Here is a 21190-nt window from a genome sequence, read left to right as displayed (position 1 = left end):
GTGAGCATGATGGCTATGGGAAGGGCTTTGGAACCTCCCCCTTGTGTGATCCTGTGGCTATGCGTGTACTTGTGGTCTCAAGAGGTGCTTGAAGGCCTAGCCACAACAGGTAGGATTTCTTTAAGGGCTGAGGTTCCTACTCTGACCAATAATAGCCATGAAGTTTTTTTATTTTGTCTTGGAGACAGCATTTCTCTATGTAGTTCTAAGGCTTGCCCTGAACTCACAGAGATCTGCCTGCCTCCCAAGTGCTAAGATTAAAGGTGTGTATGACCACATCCCACCAAGTTTGAATTTCCATATCATTGAATTTTCTTTCTAATTTGTGTGCCCCAGCTTGGAAATTTCAGAGTTAAGCCCCTGCCTCTGTAACACATTCCTACCTCTATAACATATATCATTCCTATGCATATCTGAAGCCCTGCTGAGGTCTAGGCCAGCCATGCCTAGAACTGTGCGGCCACTGCTTCCACAAAGCCAGTAAACTTTCTCACAGGTCCCTTCATGTTACCTGTGTCCAATTTAATTTGCCTGTACCCCTCTGGAGTTATTTCCTGGACCAAGTTAACCTTGAGTTTGATGGTACAGCAAATAGAACTTGCTGAAAAGGCTCCCTGTGTGGTCTTGCTCTTGCTTGGAAACTCCTGCCACTTACAGCTGTGTGGCCCTAAGCAAGCAGTGAAATGTGAAGACCAGCAGGGACTATTGAGATGGCATTTGTACGGTGCCTAACTCAGCATGTCACACAGTTGTCACCATCTGTACAGGTCAGATCTGCTCACCATCCCTACTCACTGTCTAAGCTTTGTTTTTCTTCTGGCATATCCTTTCCTGGACCCTGACCCAAATGAAAATCAGACCAGAAAACGGTACCAGTGAAAGTGTTTTTAATAGTTAAATTATTTAAATAGACTTTTCAATTTCCATGGGAAATCATAATTGTATCATTTTTGCAAGAGCAGGAATAAAAAGAGTGCACACACCCCTTAGAGGGAACGAAGAGCTAGCACTGCACGCTGTCACCAGTCACTGCTGGAGTGGGGAGGAGCCTCCCTCCATGGGAAAACACAGTATAAACTCAGCACACACACTGTACTCTGGTTGGAAGCTAAACAGAAACCCACTGGCATTGGCAGGACATGTGGAGGGCTGGGAACTTGAGAACAGTGCAAAAGAAGCAGCCCCGTACCAGAGGTGAGGGCAGTGCAGAACTCGGGTGGAGCGGCAGAGCACAAGAACAGATGCAGGGGCAGCAGTCTGGGGCTCATACTTTGTTTCTCGGGGCTGGAGGATGGTGAAGGACATCACAGGAACATTGAGCTGGCACTTGGCTGCCACCTCACCTTTCCTCTCCTATTAGAGGGGAGAGTAATTGCACCCTGAGAAGCAATGAGAGGATCTAGGCAGACAGTAAGGGTGCTGTTCAAGTTTATCTGTGATAGAATATCATTTTTCAAAGGTGTTCTTGGAAAGTACAAAAACAGTATTTTCTCCTCAGGGTGTTTACCTGTCCCCTTCCACCAAAACCAGACAAAATCTTAGCTGTGTCTGGGGGTGGAAGGCCAAGGCTACACCCTTTCCCTAAACCCAGGACTGATAGATTGCATCCTCAGGTCACAGGGACCCTTTCCAAGACAGCCCTCCCGTCCCCCTCCCCACACCAGGGCCAACAGAGGAGGCTGTGGAGCCTGGGCTTCCTCCAGCCCTAGGAACCTGTGGGGGCTGCCTCTGCGAGGGGAGGGGACCTTGCAGCATCTCTAGGATGGCACAGAAGGGCAGCACTAGTAAATGGAGAATGCTCGGACACCACCTGGGGCAGGAACAGTGCCTTTGCCTTCTCGTTCCGATGGCATTTATTTACTTGGGAAATGGGATGTATGTAAGGTGGGGTTAGAAAGAGGGACTAGTGTGGTGCCCCAAAACAACACACACCCCTGCTCTTGCTATGCCTAGAAAAACCAAAACCTGCCAAGTCTGAAATGAGGGGAACACACACGTACACCAGTACACACACTGACATACGTACAGTACAGAGGAGCAGAAATGCCCTGCTGGGCACAGCTGTTTCCTAGTAGAATTTACAAAATATAGAATTTGGTATATTTGTTAGATCTCCAAGGTTTCAATAATACAAAATAAAAAATACAAAAAGACAAGTTGGGGTTCCCACCTCCCTCCCCCAGTGGCATCCTCGTTTGCTTGTGTGTCTCTTACACGCGTACAACTAGCATAGTCTAAAGACGGGCAGAGAAAACTTGTTTTGTTTTATTTAATAAATATTTTCTTTTGCTCAGAGCCACTGCTCCTTGCCTGGTGTCCTCTCACCTCCCCCTTGTCAACAGTCCTGTTTCCCTTACAGGGAATTGTCTGTGTGTGTGGAGGTGTGGGGAGAGGATGGCACGCCATACCTCTCCTAGTTCCTGCCCTCCCCCACAGTGGAAAAAGCAGACCCTTGAGGTCCATGGACACCCCTAGGCCGGCCACTGTGTGCCATGCCGCCCACCAATGAAGGCTCCTGTAGCACCTCCACCATGCAGCAGCAGCACTTGTCAGAAAACTCGAGGTTCAACTCGAGTCTAGCGGAATCTTCTGCCAAGGGGAACATCTTTGGTCAGCTCGGTGCTCGCAGGACGCTGGCACCCTGGGCCTAGGCCAAAAGCCATGCCCACCAGCAAAGGCAGAAGTTGCTTCTGAGTCAAAGTGGAAATTTTACCAGTGCAGCTGTGAGCCTGGAGCACAGGTCCTATCTGCCCATGGTGCACAAAGAAGCTGTTCCCATCCTCTGGAGACCGGGATGCTGATTCCTCTGGCTGGTATCTGCTAACTGAGGGGAGGCCCTCCATTGAGGAAGTAGGTCATCATCTCACCCTTGCCCTTGACCTTGACCACACCCCGGCACTCCAGCTGGTATGTGTTGGCGGCCAGCACCTGGTACATGTCTGTAGTAACCTGAGGAGGCATAGGAAGGGAGAGGACAGGCTATAAGTGACCTAAACCATGATCTGTAGTGGGCACATCTACCTCCGTGTGCCTACGCCATGTTGCTGCCCTGACATGAGAGTAGGGAAGGCCCTTCCCCACTGGCTCTTGGGGACAATGATATGTACCCAGGGATTTGTCACTTAAGTGCTATTTGGAACATGGGCTAGGGATCATAAACTGCTTCCAGAAGAGCTGGCTCCAAGACAGAACAGAGAGCAACCTCTGGTCTCATTTCATCTCTATAGGAAACTATTATTCCCATGCCTAAGGCTCAGGAAATATGTATTGCCTGCCTCTGGTCACAGTTAACTGGTAGAGCCTGGATGTCACTCCAGAGGCAGAGTCCAGGCCTGTCTTAGTTCTGCAGACTAAGATGACTCCCTGGGGCCTCATCAATTATAATGCCCTGTTAGGGTGAGTGGAGCAAAGGATGGCAGAGATGCATGCCGAGGATGGTGAGAGCTCCCAACTCTCTGTATTGCCATGCAGCTGCTCGGCAGCAGGATGTTAGTCACTCTCTCTCCATACATACAGCCTTTCTCCTCCTCGAGCCCACAGTAGGGACAGGCCTGGTACCTTGGACAGCACCCACAATTCAGTAGGCCAGGTCTACCTGGGCAGGTCAGACAACTGAGAGAACATTCAAGTGGTATATAATACAGCAAAAATACCTTTGAAATGGATCTGTTAGCATGTCAAAGCAGGCCCGGGAAGCTGACTTCCCACAGCTGCACCAGGACCTTCAGGTGTGTGGTAGTACATTTTTTTTTTATGAGACTGGAACAAGAATCAAGTCTGAGGAAAGTGAAGGATGGGACTGAAGAGCTGCAGGCCCAGGAATCAGCACTAGCTTGCACAGGATGGAGAAGGGGAATGTAATGCCCATTGTTCTTGGATGCTGGAGTTCTAAAGACACCAGCAGCCTCACCAGCCCAGGAGAACTGCAAGTCCCTACAGTTGTCTACATCCTCCTGTATGCCTGGATTGGCGAGCCACTCTATAGTGAGGCCTGCCCCACCAGTTCCTTCTGTGCACAGTAGAGGTTCAGCATAAGCCTGGGGCTCTGTCCGAGGTACTGAAGGTCTGACCCAACCCTGTTTGCCAAAACTCTGAGATGTCTGCCCTGACTGACCGCCACTTCACCCCTGAATCTGAAGAGAAACTTTAACTGTGAACTCTGCGTGGTCTGCAGCAAAAACCTCCTAGCACCAGGGTGACAGAGGCCCTTCACATGAATGCTGTGAACGGTAGCTGTGCTTGCACTCACCTGGATGCGGTCAGGCACCCCAGTGCTGTCCATACGGCTGGCCACATTCACTGTATTGCCCCAGATGTCATACTGAGGCTTGCGAGCCCCAATGACCCCAGCCACTACAGGTCCAATGTTGAGCCCTGTGTGGACAGAAATCAGCTATACTCATCAGATTAAGACACGCATACCTTGCTTGCTATTGCCAGGATCCACCTTTCGGCACATTGTGGGTGCTCCTGATTCCTGCTGGACTGAGGCTAAGCTTAATCCCCAAGTCCCACACTTTTCTGCACTATCCATGATTCAAGAAAGCAAAGATCTGAACACATATCCATTGTTACTGTGTCCTTATCTCAACTCTTAAATCCCTTGCCATATATACCCCTTTCAAGGTCTCCAGGGACATCCAGCATAGCCCAATACCTTTTGTTTTTTCTTTACATGTATTTTATTCAAGTATCTGTGTGAGCATGTGGTACATGCACATGAAGATGCCTGCAGAGGGTAGATGAGGGTAACTCAGTACCCTGGATCTGGAATTAAAGGTGTCTCATTGGGCTTGGGCGCTGGAAATCAAACCTGGGTACTTTGTAAGTGTTTAACCACTGAGCCATCTCCAGCTGCCCAATGCCTTTTCTCATCCTTCCCTCTTGATGACGTATTTCAGCACCAACTCAGAGGACAGCGCAGACATGCTCCATCTCTCTTCCTCACTCTTGAGACCTTGTGTCCAGCCTTGTCCCAGTCTTGTCTGTTTTCAAATCCCATCACAATACATGTGGCTTTTTAAGCCCACATGCTATTTCTATGCTAGACTGGCCCCATCACTGACCACACTAAGCTCAGATGGTTTCTATTCCAGAGATCATTCCATCCCCAGTCTGGTCCAGTCCAGTTGTTGAGACAGGTTACCCTAAGAATACAAAGGACTGTAGCATGGTGAGTGGAGCAGCATTACATGAAAGTAAGGGCAGAGTTAACACAGGCACAGGCCGCGTGTGTGGGCGACAGCAGATGCCTGGCCTCCAGCAGCCAGGTCCAATCCACAAACCACTGTGCCCAGAGGGCAAATAAGCAGTCTGTTCAGGGACAGCCCAATTCCCGACACTGGAGCCAGAACAAAATATCTCCTGGGGACATTAATGATCACAATATTGTTTTTAAGTGATGTAATATTTCAATCTAATGTGCTAATTTTGAGAATTGAAATGCCAGTATTTTTGTGAATTACTGTTACTTAAAAAAAAAAAAAAAGACATCTGAATCATTTATGACTTGAGCCATAGTCAGGGAGTTGATAATGCATAAAACTTTTGACTAGAACCTTTTGAAAAGGCCTGCTCTTTTAGAAAATGTTTTCCACTACTACAAACCTCAAGAAGGGAGACTGCCCTCGACTCCATCCCCTTAGCAGATGAACGGCTACCGTGACTGAACCGGGGCAAGGTGAAGGTAAATGTGCTGCAGAGTAGCCCCATGCCTTCTGGAACAGGGCACTCAGACCCGTGGGTGGGGCAGGGGATGGAGGAGTGTGAGCTCCAGGATGGATGGGCATTCTCTGTGCACTGTTCTTTCTACTTTGGCAGAGTTGGATAAAATGGTTAGGGTTGGCAATAGGGCTGAGCAGTAAAAGCAGCTTACTACTAAGCCTGGCAACCTGGGCTCAATCTCCAGGATCTTACATGGTGGGAGAAGGAGAGAACTGATTCCTGAACATTGTCCTCGGACCTCCACATGCACACACACAAAATACATAAATAAGCTTCCTTTGCCAAAGATGGAGCCCTACAGTATAATTCAATTGGTAGAGCATTTGTCTGAAAGATGTGAGATTCTGGGTTCAGTCCTCAGAACTGGAAGCAAACACAGGAGATGCAGTCAAGTGAAGCGTAACACGCCACACCCTCCCTACTGCCTACCCATGTGTGTGTGGACCACACAGCTTTCAGAGCGCTGCTTTGGGCTCACACTGAGAACTCAGTGGTACCTTGCCCACTTGGCTTTAAGATTACCCTGCTTTAGGAGCTACAGAGATAAATAGCACTTGCTGTTCTTCTAGAGGACCTGAGTTCAATTCCTAGCACCCAATCACCATCTGGTTCACAGCCATTTCTAACTCCAGTTCCAGGGATCTGACACCCTCTTCCAGATTCTGTAGGCCCCAGTCATGCACTATGTGCATAAACCTATATGTGACAGAACTCATACACACAAGAAATACTTTTAAAGAATTACTCTGCTTTAAAAACTACACCATGCCATACACTGTAGCTCATGTCCATAATCTCTGCACGACGGGAGGCCAAGACAGGAAGATCGTCTAGAGTTCCTGTCTCACACCAGAACAAGCTGAAATACAATCATTGTCAGTATTATCTAATAATTTTCATAAAGCATTCTATTTTACCCATTTTGCTAACAGAGTATCTGTTCAAAATGTTTATAAAGGTACAATTATGCTAATATGCACATTTTGTATAAAAATGTAGACGTATTTAGTTTGAGTGCTTTTCATTTTTACTGAATGAGTTTGCAGTAAGCCTTGCTTTCTTACCATTAGACAGACAACAGATAGAGGCGGAGCATGGAAGAGCCCACAGAGCCCTTTCTACCCCCAAGCCCTCTCACCGATCTTCATCTGGAAGTTGTTGAAGGAGTGCTCATTGATGTACTTCATTTGATCCATCAGCTTCATGGCGAAGTCTGCAAGAGCCTTGATGTGGGTCTTGCCTGCCTTGTCATAGGTGGAGTCGTTGAGGCCAGAGGCAGCCATGTAGGTGCTACCTATGGTCTTGATCTTTTCCAGCTGCTTGAACCGATCCTCACTGATGATCTAGACAAAAGGGTTCAGACCTAAGTCACCACCCAACTAGGTCACTGAAGTTCACAGGAAGGATGGAAAGGCGGAAGGAAGCACAGAAGCCTGGTTTTGTGAGTCCCCACCTCACACAGCAGGGCCGTCAATTTATAGTAAGGTGCCCAAGGCTTTGTGGCAAAGCTGGGCGTTCACCACACCACTCCATTAGACAGGACCTATGGCCTACCTACTTATCCCTACACCAAGAGCCCTGGAGGACAAGGTCACTAATCACTACCAGGTCTCATGCCCTTGACAAGGGAGTCTCACATTCCTCCACCCATGAAAATCTCCCCAACTTTATCTAGAAAGTTACCTTTTTTTTCTATCCTGGGGCTTCTGGAAGGCTCTCAGACACCTTCACCCAATTCTAGTCATTTGGATGCTCTAGGGCAGCAGACCACCAAGTACTGCATATCCATCCCTCTGGATTGTACCCCACTCCTGATATAATGAAGCCTTCCCTGTCGGCCTGCACACACTGGGTACTCAGCAAGGGTTTAAGGAATACTTGAAACAATGGCTTATTTTCCTGCCTACCTTCTTCCTTTGCCCAGGCTCTTCCTGGTCTCAAACCCTTGATAGATACTAGGCCATCTCTGCCTTGGGGCCACAGTGGCTTAGCAAAAAAATTCTAGCTCCCACAGGTCAGCACGGTGATCTCAGGCAGGACACTTAAGATGTGAGGCCTCAGTTGTCTCATTGTAATTGGCACCAAGAGCCATGATGACACCTGGGAGATACCCAGGCCCCTGCCCTCAGAGCCTCTGGCAGATGGAGAAAGGGGACAGGAGGGACATGTAGGGGCCCCAGAAGCACCTCATCAAAGTCTGCGATGATCTCATTAAGCAGCCGTAGGCACTCGACACCCTCATTGTTGGCCTCTAGCTCTACATAGAATTCGGAGAAATTGGCAATGGAGGCAAACATGACAGCCACACACTCGCAGGATTGGTAGTACAGCTCATCATTGCGCCGTTCACGGGCCAGGAAGTGGGCAGCCACATCCTTGGGCAGAATGTTGTGCAGCAGGCGCCGGTTGTAGGCCTGGAGCTCCTCCATCTCCTCCTTCTCTTCTGTGGCCTGGGGACAGAAGACCCAGTGAGAGGAGACCAAAATGCCCCTGAACACTCAGAGTGCCAACAAGTACCAGATGCCTCCCCTCACAGCTGTCTGCTTCCACATGTTCTCCAAACAGCATGCCTGACCATGGGAAGAGACAGGAGTGGGTGACAATCCATTGCCTCTGGCAAACAACACACATGGAGGAGAGGAACAAAGAGGGAGCACAGACAGCCGAGAAGAGCAGTGATCCAAATCCACACCCCAAACAGCCGCCACCACTCCCTAACCCTGCATTTTCTCAAGCTTAGGAAATGCAATCAGAAAAGCAGCTTGCCAGAACGACTCTACTGGACTGGTCCCTCGGGAACTTGGCCCAGGTCCTGCCATGTCTGCTTCCCATCAGAGGAGACTTGTTTTGGCGCTAGCCAAGGCTAGCAGGAATGATGTCAGCCAGGATGAGGAGGGTATCACCTCACTGAGTTCAGTTCCCCAGTTTGGGGCCTGGGTCTGCAGATGGAGTTTGTGGCCACTTAACTTCCAGTGCTAAAGCTCACGAATGAGGGTAATGGTGGCCCTCATGAGGCAGACGCAGAGTTGGTTATGCACAGAGAAGTGGTAAGGAGCCACTTGACCAGCGTGGTATATATAGATTACAGAGTAGAGTCAGCTGGATCCTCTACTCTTGATGGCAGACAAAATAGTCCCCCTTCTTGGGAATGGCTATATGGGCTGGCAGGCAGAGAAAGTATGGCTATCAGGGATGCTTAAAAAACCCAGCCAGTGTCTCTGTCCAAGGGAAAGAGCTAGCAGACCTTCCCCAGGCTGTAGGATCTGAACCCAGAGGAGACAGAGAGTCCCAAGTCAAAAGGCCTTAGGAACACCAGGGAAGATCTCATTTTCATAGCTGAGTGACTCAGAACCACTGGAGTTGTAGAGAACTCAGATTACACTGAGACCTAGGGACCTCTGCACACCCTTCTCCTGCCACCCTGAGTGGCCAGGGTGTACACCAGTTTCCCTCCTAGCCTTCAGCCTTCTGACTGAGATGGGAACTTTGACCGTGTGTCTCCTGGTGAATAGAGCCACCCATACCTGTCTCTGAGCCTGTTCTCAGCACACGCCTCTCCCTCCTCCCTCCCAGGGCTCCAGACAGGTGCAATGGCAAAGGGCAGTGAAAAGGTGGGGAGTGACAATTACTTATCCCTTGCAAGGCCTGCTTACATGTTGCTATTGTTATTTGCTGGCTCTTGTCCTACCAGCTTCCCCAAGGCCCTGAAGAACAAGAGACAGAAGGACCAGCCAGCATCATAAGCCTGCTGGTCAGCTTCAGGGGAAAGAAGAGGACATGGGCTGGGCAAGCCACTCTACTCACACAAGCAGGGGACACTGGAATCGATGCCCAGGCCATAGCCCTCAGAAGTTGAGGAAACAAAGTGACCACTACGGAGGGCGGAGAGAGGCTGATTACAAGGGAACAGAGGGACTGAGGGGAAGGACAGAAGGGATCCTGAGGGGAAGTGGGGCTATTACTATCAAGCTCATCAGTCACTAGGAAGGATAAGAGGAGGTGGGTTTCTTGCTGTCAGGGTAGTACAGCGACGCACAGAGTCAGGTGGCTTGAAAGAAGCCAGCAGCATTAGATCAAAGAGAAGGTTCTGGAAGGAGCTCATAATTTAAAAGTTGTAAACAACTGAAGTGGTGCAGACACATCAATATGTATGCATGCAGAGGTTCTCTCTGTGTCCATATCCACTGATACATTTTTTCCCTAGCTGTAGATGATTGGATGAGCCCCTGAGTGCTCAGATCTCAGTTTTTCTGAACACAATTCTCCACTTAGGGAAAGCCAGAGATCCTTAAAGGAGCCAGAGTCCTGGCCTAAAGCCAGAAAAAGTACCTGTAAAGCATTGTACCGCATTGTACCATTCTGCTGTGCTTGGACTGCTCAAAGAATGGAAGAGATGTATTCAATGACAGCCACCAACTGGATGAAATCTGTAGCAGCCAAACCTACAGCGATGTGAGCATGAAAATAAGTAAGTAGCAAGGGATCATAATCCATGGGCTTCAGGACTGTGAGCGGGTAATAGTATAGAAGAACAAACAAAGGGACGACTCCTTACAGTATAATGCCACCTAAAAAGAAGACCAGACAGACGCAGAACATCACAGCTGACATTTCTTTTTGGCAGGTGGAGGCAGTCTGAGAACATATCCTCTTATGTAGCCCTGGCTGGTTTGGTACTTGCTATATAGACTAGGCTGGCATCAAACCTGCAGCATCCCTCCTGTTTCTGCCTCCCAACCCCTGGGATTGCAGGCATGTGTCATCATGACAACCTACTTACTGGCACCTTTATGTGAGCAGACACAGGGAAGAATCAGTGGATGCAGGGGCCGGAAGTGAGGGGTTAATAAACACCAGAAAAACGGTTGTATTGCCTTTCAATAAGGCATACGTAGGGAAGAAGCTTAACCAAGGGCAATTCCCACAAGAAATCAGAGTCAACACCATGGTGGGATGAGGGCAGGAGGGAGGCCGAGCTGCTCAGGTGAAATGCTCAGCAACTCCCCCAGGTCTTTTCCAGGAATGCATGACCCCTGTCTGCACAAGAACATGGACTAACAAGGTCTTTACAACTAGTTCACACTAAGATGAGAAAAGCCAGAGTGCCGCGGTATGAGTTCTGGTAGGGAGGGTTCGGGGGCACTTGACAGACACTGGAGTATCTAAAGCTGATGGACGTATGCCAGAAAGCGTACATGGGAGGGAGCATAAAACCAAAGCAGGGGGATGGGACTGCTGGATCTTATCTTGTGGTTCTTGCAGATCTTCTGTAGGCTAAACACTGTGTTTTTAAACTTGCCCAGGGCTGGAGAGAGAGCTCAGTCCTAAAGTGTTTACCTCGTGACCACAGTGGCTTGCGTTCCATCCCCAGAGCCCAGGTTTTTATTGTTGTTTGGTTGATTGGTTGTTTTTACAGCCAAGCATGGTGGGATTATCTTTTAATCCTAGCACCTGAGAGGTGAAGGAAAGTGGATCTCTGGGGCTCACTGGTCCTATGCACTCACAGATACTTATGTACCCACATACATATTCACATCACACACACACACACTCTCTCTCTCTCTCTCTCTCTCTCTCTCTCTCTCTCTCTCTCTCTCTCTCTCTCTCTCAAAACATGGAAGGGACACTAGGGGTGTGGCAAGAAGGATTAAGGGAGAGATAATCTGCTATTCCTGTGCTGACAGAGTGGGACAGAGTAGACAGGCCCTGTGGTGACAAAGGAGGAGTAGGAGCTGGAAATGGTTTGAGTTTATGCAGGGCCTCAGGCCAACGGAACAGAAGCTTTGTCCCCATCCCCAACATAGTCCTTCCTGTTACCATGGAGAGAGACAAGGATTGCCACTCAGTCTGGGAGGGTCAGACCTGCTGGAGCTGGGAGGCCTCAGCTCTCAGAGGAGCATGGCTTTCTACCCTTTCTAGATCCCTGGCTTTCACTCTGGCTGAGCTGAGACCACCCAGCAGGGGCTAGCAGTAGGCTAGCAGGGGCTAGTAGCAGGCTAGCAGCAGGCTAGCTTTTCATGAAGCCTTCAAGACACAGCCAGGGTACTTAGTGGCAACCATCTTGAGAGAAGCACCCTGAGGACACATGGAGGAAGACAGAGGTGGAAATGTGAGCAGAGGTCTAAGGACATAGGCTCTAGGTCCCACAGAACCTGGTCTGACCTGGGGACTTCCTTAAAGAAGGATGACAGCTCACTGACAGCTAGGACTTCAGGAGGGACATTTCCCCAGGGAAAGCAGAGAGCAATGCTCCCGGGTCTCCTAACCTCAGGGCACCTCCACCAAGGACCTGACAGCCAGATCCCATAGAGTACGCCCTTCAGAAGGAATGCACAGATGGCCGCCAACCAAAAGCAGGATCTCCTGCCCCAGCCAGCAATCTTGGCACTAAGAAGTCTAAGGCAGAAGTGGCCTGCTATAGTCTGGAAATAGGAGAAAAACCAGGAGAGACAAGGAGGCTGAACTTGAGCTAAGCCACGGGAAGGGCCGGAATCAAAGGTAGAGACAGCCAGCCTGGAAGCCAGCTTTCTCCAGTAGGTTTTCTCGGGTGCTTCTTCCTGGCGCTGGGCAGCAGTCAGATGAGATGAGGCCAAAACCAGGTTACCCAAGGGTCTAGTAAATGCTGTGAGGTTTGCTGCTTCCCCATGCAGCTCCAGTCCAGAGCCACTCACCTGCAGTTTCCAGAGGAAGTCAAGGCGAGCAGTGGACTCCACCTGCTGGGCATGCAGATACAGAGCCAGCACGAAGACAGAGATGATGATGGGCGTCACCACCTTCAGTGCCACCTTGGTCGCATGCACAGGGCTGTCAGTGAGAGGCAAGCAGGCTTGAGCTCACCCTCGTATTCAGTGGACTCCAAAGACTAGGACTTTCTTCCTCCCAAGGCAGCTCCCCTCCCCCACCTCCTCCTGTGCAAGCTGCTTGAGGCACTTCCTTCAGGAAGCCTTCCAGCCGTCGGGGCATGGGTTTCCTACCCTGGTACCTTACATTCTCATCACTGGGTGAGCCCATCTGGTCACCTTAGGTTGTGAACTCAGTTCTCCTACAGGGCATCGGCAGTAGCTCAGGGTCAAGGTAACCAGGCCAGCCTAATGACCCTGTCTCTGAGGACTGCTAAAATGGGGTGATGTCCCCATTCTCCAGACACTGGGAAAGAGAAAATTGCTATACAGTGTGCTCCGTGATGCATCTGGCACAGAGCAGGTTTCCCCACATGGAGGCTGTTACTGTATAGCCATTCCTGTTCATGGCTGTTCGGACGCAGGCTCATAGAAAACGCTCATTCCAAACCTGCTCCTTGTAGAGCACAAAGCCTGAGTCCTGAATGCTGGGACTGACTCCTGACCCACCCAGGCCTGATGACACTGCCATGGAGCCTTCAGATCACCCTCAAGTATGGAAGTCAAGACAGTCCAGAGGCGTTCCGATTACAGCCCCTGTGGCCCCTGGAGGGAAGGTCTCCCCACCCGTTCCTGCCACTGCCACCTTCCTTCACCTCGTCATAAGGCTCCTCCTCCATGGGAAGAGTAGCTATCCACCCCACGTATTTTATTTGCCACAGGGAAGATGGGGGGCCCCATCACAGAAGGGTCTACTCACCACTGGGAGGTCCCGTTGTTGCTGAAGTCTCTGTGAAGAAAAGTTGGGGAGACCGCTCAGCCTGCAGGCGCCTCTGACTCCCCAGCCTTTGCTATGCCCCTAAAGCTCTGTTCTACTGCCTAGCTACTGCTGTGCCCAGCCCTCTTCATCCAGGGGCACTGTGAGCAGCAAGGCTTGCAGAAAGTGCACCTCAGCCAGCATCTGGTCACACTGTCCAAGGCTGCTCAGTTCTTAGCTCCTGTCTGCTCCTCTCACGTCCACCTGCCCACCTGTGCATCCCTGCCCTGTGCTGCAATCCTGGAGGAGTGGAGGGGAACCCTACAGCTACACCATCCCAGATGGCAACTGCTGGCCATATGTGGCTACTAGGTCTTGAAATAAGTTAAAAGAGGCTGTGCATGTAAATATATTACAAATATATTGGGGAAGAGGTAAGATGGTTTCGTAGTAATTAACAATTGATTTATGTTCAGTAGATCATATTTTGGATCTAGTGTCTATACACAATTATTATTAAAATTAATTGTACCTCTGGTCTGAAGTGTTGCTCTGTAGGGCAGCACTTACTTGTCTAAGTACAAACAGCTTTCAATCTCCAGCACCATAATAAAAAACTACCATACTGCCAGGCGGTGGTGGCGCATGCCTTTAATCCCAGCACTTGGGAGGCAGAGGCAGGCTGATTTCTGAGTTCGAGGCCAGCCTGGTCTACAGAGTGAGTTCCAGGACAGCCAGGGCTACACAGAGAAACTCTGTCTTGAAAAAAAAAAACAACAACAACAACAACAAAAAAAAAACCAAAACTACCATACTTTGTTTTGCCTTTTAAATTACAGCTACCGAAAAAATTTGAAATCATGCACATGGCTTGTGTTATTTATGTACTGCATAGTACTGCTAGAGTCAAACCAGGGTCTCTTGACCCAAAGGCCTCCACTTCCTGCCTCCACTGTCAACAGAGGGAGAGAAGAGGCTCAGAGGGGGAGCAGAAGGAAAGAAAAAGCAGCCAAGAGGTTGGCTCCCAGACTGGGGGGGTGGGGGTGGGGTGGGGGTGGGGACAGCGGTTCGAGTGCCACTCGAAAGCCAGCTTCCAGTGCCTATTCCTGGTGTCAGTGCCTTCTTGTGACCTGCCCATACCACCACCAGATTCTCATTTGAATCTGACATCTAGCCTTAACTTTCTCAAGTGTTGTCCTTGTCACAAGAGTTGCCTGTTCTCTGATTGTTCTTGCCTGGTTCCGGATCTGTTCCTCACAGACCCCCAATAAATGTATGAACACTTGAGTAGGTGAACTGAAGATGAACTAAAGAATCCTTGCCTTCCTCAGCCCTGAAGCCTGAGGTGAGCACTGATCAATCAGCCAACTAGAGACAGAAAGGCAGTGGGGCCTGATTACCTGTACTGTCCCCAACATGGGAAGGGAGGAAAGGAAGCCCCAAGACCCTGTGACCCTGTGTGCTCTGCTCCAGTAACCAGGCCTAGGGAGATGGAAGACATTTTCCTTACACATTCCCTATGCTGCTGGGACCCAGGCTCCTGCCACACCTGACACCCTGGATTCTCCCCAGACCCCCAGGGGGAGCAAAGAAGGTGCTGCATACATGGCATTGGCGGTGACCAGAAGATCAGCGTTGTCAAAGAGTGTGACGCCGGGCACCTCTACGATGAGCACGTAGATGAACTCAATGGCCAACATGAGCACCAGCTTCCCGATGCAGCTGATCTGCAGGAACACGGAGCAGGCCAGCAGGCTGAGCAGCACACTGTAGGTGAAATACTGCAGAGAGAGGGGGCCATGTCGGATCCCAGCTCTGCCCTTTTCCTTACCGGCCCCTCCCCGTCCTCACCTGACCTGGGGGTGGGACTGGGGGTGGGAGAGGAGCATGGTTTGGGAATGTTCCTGCTGATGGTAGCCAGCCAGGAGGAAATGTCAGCAGCCTGGCTAGGAAGCTGCTGGAGATGGGCTTCAGGTTGAAGGGGACCTGGAAGATGATGCGGGCTATAGGCACAGCTCTAAGCTCAGGCTGACCTGACTCATCCTCTCTAGGCCTCAGTTTCCCCATCAGCAAAGCTTCCAGTCATATACGTCCATCCGACACTGATGGCACTATGCCTGGCACCAGAGGTAACGGCAGGGAACCTAGGCCCCACCAGGAGCGGGAGCTGCGTCTCTGACACTGATGGTTCTAAAACCTGCAAGTGTTTTCAGAACTCACCCAGCTGGGGGTCGGGGGAGGGGACACTTGAACTAGGCCACCTAACTGAAGTGACAATAAGTGCCACCTTTACTCCACACTTCCTGTGACTATTCACACACGGGGACTGCAGACACAGCACTGTTTTGTCAGCACAATCTGCCCAGCCTCCTCTGGGGCAGGTGTGAGACAACCTCCTAAGATCTGAGAGCTCCTGCAGTCCAAACACATGGGTTGTAAATCAGGTTTCCTAGGACAGACCCCCAGGGCCCTGATTTCTGAGCCTTTGTCCTCTGCTGACTAAGGGACCAACCGGACCAGCTGATCTTAGGGGTCCTCTTCTGTCTTTCATCTGCTGCTAATTCCAGACATTAGCATCTATTCTTTGTTCTTTCTGTTCAATACCATTATTTCTGAGTTCTCTCCACGCTCACTGGTTCCACAATGTCTCTGCCTCTGGGCGGCAGCCAGATGTTAGAGACTAGCAGTGGGCAGCCCAGGGCTTTCAAAAGACACCTGAGGTACTGTAAAGGAGGTCCCTGGTGACTAGGTGGGTTCTGGAGCAGCCTAAAGTCACCACCTCTATCTGAGAGAGGAGAAGGTGGGAGGCCATTCCCAGACAATCTAGTATCACAGTCTCACCTACCCATCCTGTAGAGGGAAGGCCTTTAGCATCCAGCAAGTACTTGGTTTAAGTACTGCCTAAACCCCAGCTGTGTTATAAACACTGTCTTTGTAATAAGGAGGCTGCTTGGATGTGGGAGGGGCTGGGAGAAGGTATCTCTATGGCTACAACCATTGCTTGGGACTGCCCAGAGCTGTGAAAAGGGGCAGGAATGTTTGTCTGCCTCTGCTGCCATCCCCACACCCTGTCCCCATCTCTCGAACCTCTGGGAAGTTGCAGTTGGGCTGGGGGCTGCCACAGAAGCCTTGCTCGTCACCCAGGCTGTAGTTGAAGGCCGACTCCATCACATGACATGCGTTGACCTGGTTCGCCGTGATGTTGTGCTCCTCTGCCAGGCAGCCCACCAGGTTCTTAGAGTTGCACATGAACTAAGGCAGGGAAGAGGGTATTGAGGCTGCTCAGCCCCTATAAGCCAAGCTAGGAAGGCCCATCCCTCAGGATGGTGGGTGGTACCAGACCACCCTGTCTCAGGAGTAGCACTGTACACATACCAGGAACAAAAGAGGCGCCTGGAGGGAAAGCTTTGCTCTGGGTACAGGGATGGCACATCCATGCACCTTCTAGCTTGAAAACAAAGAACTAAAAGCCTGTGAGAGATGCTAACGAAAATCAAATTAGACCCCAGCCTAAGGTGGGACATGAACTTCTAGGGAGATGCTCCCCAGCTATGCTTGTCAGCCATGGGGCCCCACTGGTTTGAACCCACAGAGCCAGGAGGCACTGAGAGGCTACGGAGAGACCTACCATGTTGACAAAAGCCGAGAGGAACACCAGGGTGATGGTGAACACCCCAACCAGGGTACTGTTCTTCTTAGATCGCACTATCTTTCTGGAGAGTGTCTGCAGGGGAGTGGGGAAGAGCTGGTGCAAGAAGGGAGGAAGAGACAAAAGCAGAAATCAGTTAGAACCCCTCAGACAGCCATGGAGCTCAGAGGACATATCCTGTCCCTGGAATAGCTCCCCAGACTTTCTTGAACCCCTTCAAGACTGTGTAGCTCCATGCTCATTCCACTGCCCTCTGCCTCAGATCGCCAGAGCCTCCGCACTGGACAGGGAGAGTGTCAACAGAGCCCACCACACAGATGACTGAGCCAGGATGAAGGATGCTATCCTGACTAGAGAGAAAATGGCAGAAAAGCCTATCACCTGTGGTGGGAGCCTGGGCCTTGGGGTCCAATCAGGGAGGAACAGTGGATGGTTGAGGGGCCACGGGGGTATTGGGAAGCTTGAGACCCTCCTGAGACAGGGATGGGGAATTCAGAGAGGCTCTGCAGAGGGCAGAGGAGCATGGAAACGGGGGAGGGAGGCCTGAAGAGGGCACTGGGCAAGCATCTTCTTCAGCATGAAAGGTCTCAAGGAGATGACGTTTGGCTTACCCAGTTCCTCCTATATTGTCCCCAGTAAGACAAGCCACATGTCTGCTTCAAGACCCTCTGTACTCTTAGTAGTTAAATGACAGCCTGCTACACCCCCCCCCCCCGTCATCCCATCTGACACACTTGACTGGTATCATACATAGACCACACATACCTCATCTGCCTGACAACCCAGGCTAACAAAGACATTGACACAGTAAAGCAGGTGACCTGGGCTTCTCCAGCTTTGCTGCCTCAGCTCCTCCTGGTGAGGCCTGTCTGCTGCCAGGAGTGCAAGTGACCTTGGGACCGCCCAAGGACAGAGGGTGGGGGCATGGAGGGGCATGGGAAAGGAGGCAAGAGGTGGAGGGTTGAGAGCATGGAGGGGCATGGGAACGGAGGCAGGAAGCTTGTTCTCTGGGTTTGTCTGTGCTATATGACCCTGAGCAAGCCACACTCCTCTGAAGGCTGCCTGTCTATCTGTCTGTCTGTAGGAGCACCTAATTCTTTCGGTTAAGGAAAGTAGGCAAAGGCTTCTATCCATCTGCAGCCTCCCACAAGCCCTCAGCAACCCTGGCCGTTTTGACAGAGCGTGCCAGGCCTATCTGTTACCTAATGAGTGCTGATGGTTGGCATCAGAAGCTACCTACCCCATACCCCCAAAAAAGAAGAAAGAAAAAATAAAACCAGGTAAGTTAGATTTCACCAATTAAAAGATTTTATACAGAAAATAACTTCAAGAAAGCAAAGCAAGGACTAACAAAGAAAACAGGGTGATCAAAACACGCATGGGCCACTGTGGGAACTGTCACAGCTACTGCTATGGGAATACTGGGACGGTTTCTTGAAAATTAGTCACAAACTATCATCTTTGGCATTTCCGCCCCTGGGTTTATATATAAAAGTACTCAATGTGGGGACTTGAGCAGACATTTGGACATCCAGGTTCACAGCTTCATCGCTCATGGTAGGGGGGAGATGGGAAGATACTCAGATATCATCAGCAACTAAGAGGTAAGCAAAACATGCTGTAGTCACACCATCGTGTACTGAGCTCTGAGCCGGAAGGCTGTGTGATAGGGGAGCCTTGAAACTACTATGCTAAGTGAAAGACACCAGTCTCATTCATACTGTATGAACCCACTCATATGGGATGTGGCGTGCATGCAACCTGAGTGAACTAGTGGTTAGCAGAGGGAGGAAAAGAATGTGAGGTTTCTTTCACAACAATGACAACATTGCAGAGTCAGCGCACCAGTCGCCATACACACCAATACACTAAAGATTAGTGAATTACCAATTCATCTACCTTTATAAAGAGAAACATGGTGGTATGTGACTTGACATCTTCATATAGCTTTCATTTTTCCAAGCCTTGTCCCATCTCTTAGGAGCTGTGTAATCCCGGGGACTGTTAACTTCTCTGAGCTTTAGTTCCCTTAGCAGTGAATAGGGAATGCTGTCTCACAGAGAGGCCCTGGAGGCTCATTTGAGAATGCTTTGTAAACGGTTACATGTTGTGGTTTGCAATGAGAAGTGCCCCTCACAGGATCACACACCTGGTTCCTGGGTGGTGCCTCTGTTTGGGAAGGCGGGTCAGTGAGAAAGGGCAGGAGTGCCTGTTTCTGCTGGCCACATGCCCCCTCCTAAGAATATAGCCTGTTTGAGATTTATAAAAACAACCTTCAAGAGTATTTTAGATGTGGTATGCTTTAAAATATTATTGTGACTTTTTTTTTTTATTAAGTCAAGTTATCACTACATAGCTCAGACTAGTCTTGAGCTCTCTCCTGCTGCTGCGGTCTCCCAGGTGCTAGGATGACAGACCTGTGCCAGAGCGCTCAACCTACTGTAATGTTTTCTCATTGTTGTAGCAAAAACACAACACATTTTGCCATCTTTTTTTTTTTTTTTTTGGTTTTTTCGAGACAGGGTTTCTCTGTGTAGCTCTGAAGACCAGGTTGTCCTCGAACTCAGAAATCCGCCTGCCTCTGCCTCCCAAGTGCTGGGATTAAAGGCATGCGCCATCACCGCATTTTGCCATCTTACTGTGGCGTTTATCACAGTCACAACACTGGGTAGCCATTACTGCTACCATTTCCAGAATTCTTTCATCGCTCTGAGCACGGAACACTACCCACTGAGCAACAGCTCCCCATTTTGCCACCTCTAGTCTACTCTCTGTCTTATGAATTTGTCAATTATAGATAATTCCATATTTGAAATAATACAGTGTGTGAATGGGGCTGCCTGGCTTCTCTCGCTCAGCACTATCTCTGAGGTTCATCCACACTACGGTGTGTGACAGGGCATGGCTCTTCCATGTGCTCAAACACTAGTCCATCATGGTTACACGCCATATTTATGCCTTGCTGTCTTGTCTGATGATGGGTGTTGCGTTGCTTTCACCTCTGGTTATTGGGACAATTTGGTGCCTTATTGTTATATCCCTGGATGCAGACAGTGAGCTGTCTACAAGGACCAAACAGGCTCAGAGGCCTCTGGACAACTATACAGCCAAAGCAGGAACTGACTGACCAGAGAGCAGGAGGGTCACAGCCTTGAGGAAGGAGAATCAATGCCCACCCTTCAATATAGCGAGACACCCACCATCTTCTCAAGAAGACAGAACCACCTTTAACCCACACGCATAATTCCTAAGATCCCTGCCAGACCTGACAGATGCTCTACCAAGACTTTTGACCACGAGGCAGCTAAACAAATAGATTAGTGAAGGGCCCAGTTTGGAGGGTGGCGAGTCCTTGGCTACCCACTGATGGGGATAATGGAAGGAGACAAAGGCTTGCTGGGAACGGGGATAGCCTGGGGTCAAGAACTGTCTAGAGATACTGTCTGGACAGGGGACTTGGTATGCCCAAGAGAAAACCAAGATAAAACAGAACAGGAAGCCAGGCTCTGGTGTTCACCGAGTGGCCATTCTAAAACTCTGCGCCTCGATGGAGTCTTATCTCTTATCCGCATGTTCTAGACTCGTCTCTGATCTCAGAAAATGTCCCTTCTCCACACGCATTCTCTACTGAACGCTCACTGATCCTCTGTCTCAGGTTCTGGTTAGTGACCCTCTTGTCCCATGCAACACTGAAGCAGCAAAGACAATCTTGTTGCAAAGATTAATGAGGCAGCCAATAGGAACAGCCTGATCTCCAGTTGGGCTTGCCATCAGTGCCAGTTGTGGACCAGTACCGTTTACTCCCATTCCCTGGGCCAAGTGTGATGCTCAGGTCTCAGCGATGGCCTCTGCCCCTGGGAGGCATGTGAGGGAGACTCACCTTCACACAGGCGTAGATCACAGACACAAACACCGCCAAGGCCAGCAGCAGGAAACACGCCAGGTAGAAACTCAGCATGAGCAGGGAGCTGGGAGTGGAGGGGAGAGAAAAGCTGAGAAGGAACTGCATCCTGGTAGGAAGTCCAAGCCCCACTGTGTCCCCGGAGCCTGCCCAGCATTCGGGAGCCAGATCCCAGGGCCATCCAACTGCTCCATCCTTCCCACTGTTCCCCAAGAAGAGCTCTTGTAGTGAGGGCCCATGCAGGACTATGCTGCAATACAGTCCACTCCTGCTCCTCCCACTCTCAGGCCACCATCATGGGGGACCAGCCACCCACAGGA

The 21190-nt window shown here is 50.2% G+C and overlaps 1 protein-coding gene across 1 annotated transcript in view; it reads right to left on the bottom strand.

Moving 5' to 3' along the window:
• Positions 1–870: 870 nt before the first annotated feature.
• Adcy5 (adenylate cyclase 5) overlaps positions 871–21190 on the bottom strand; it is a 154180-nt gene continuing 133860 nt past the window's right edge. Inside the window, exons 12-21 of the mRNA XM_031363770.1 lie at positions 20850–20937; positions 16949–17065; positions 16408–16572; positions 14926–15101; positions 13324–13353; positions 12396–12528; positions 7911–8174; positions 6863–7067; positions 4250–4374; positions 871–2949 (exon numbers count right to left, since the gene is read on the bottom strand). Coding sequence (XP_031219630.1) covers positions 2821–2949; positions 4250–4374; positions 6863–7067; positions 7911–8174; positions 12396–12528; positions 13324–13353; positions 14926–15101; positions 16408–16572; positions 16949–17065; positions 20850–20937 — 1432 coding nt within the window. The 3' untranslated portion in view covers positions 871–2820. The remainder of the gene's footprint in view (positions 2950–4249; positions 4375–6862; positions 7068–7910; positions 8175–12395; positions 12529–13323; positions 13354–14925; positions 15102–16407; positions 16573–16948; positions 17066–20849; positions 20938–21190) is intronic.

This window comes from Mastomys coucha, unplaced genomic scaffold (genome assembly GCF_008632895.1).
Source record: "Mastomys coucha isolate ucsf_1 unplaced genomic scaffold, UCSF_Mcou_1 pScaffold12, whole genome shotgun sequence".
Lineage (NCBI taxonomy): Eukaryota > Metazoa > Chordata > Mammalia > Rodentia > Muridae > Mastomys > Mastomys coucha.
This window is presented reverse-complemented; position numbering and strand designations above follow the sequence as displayed.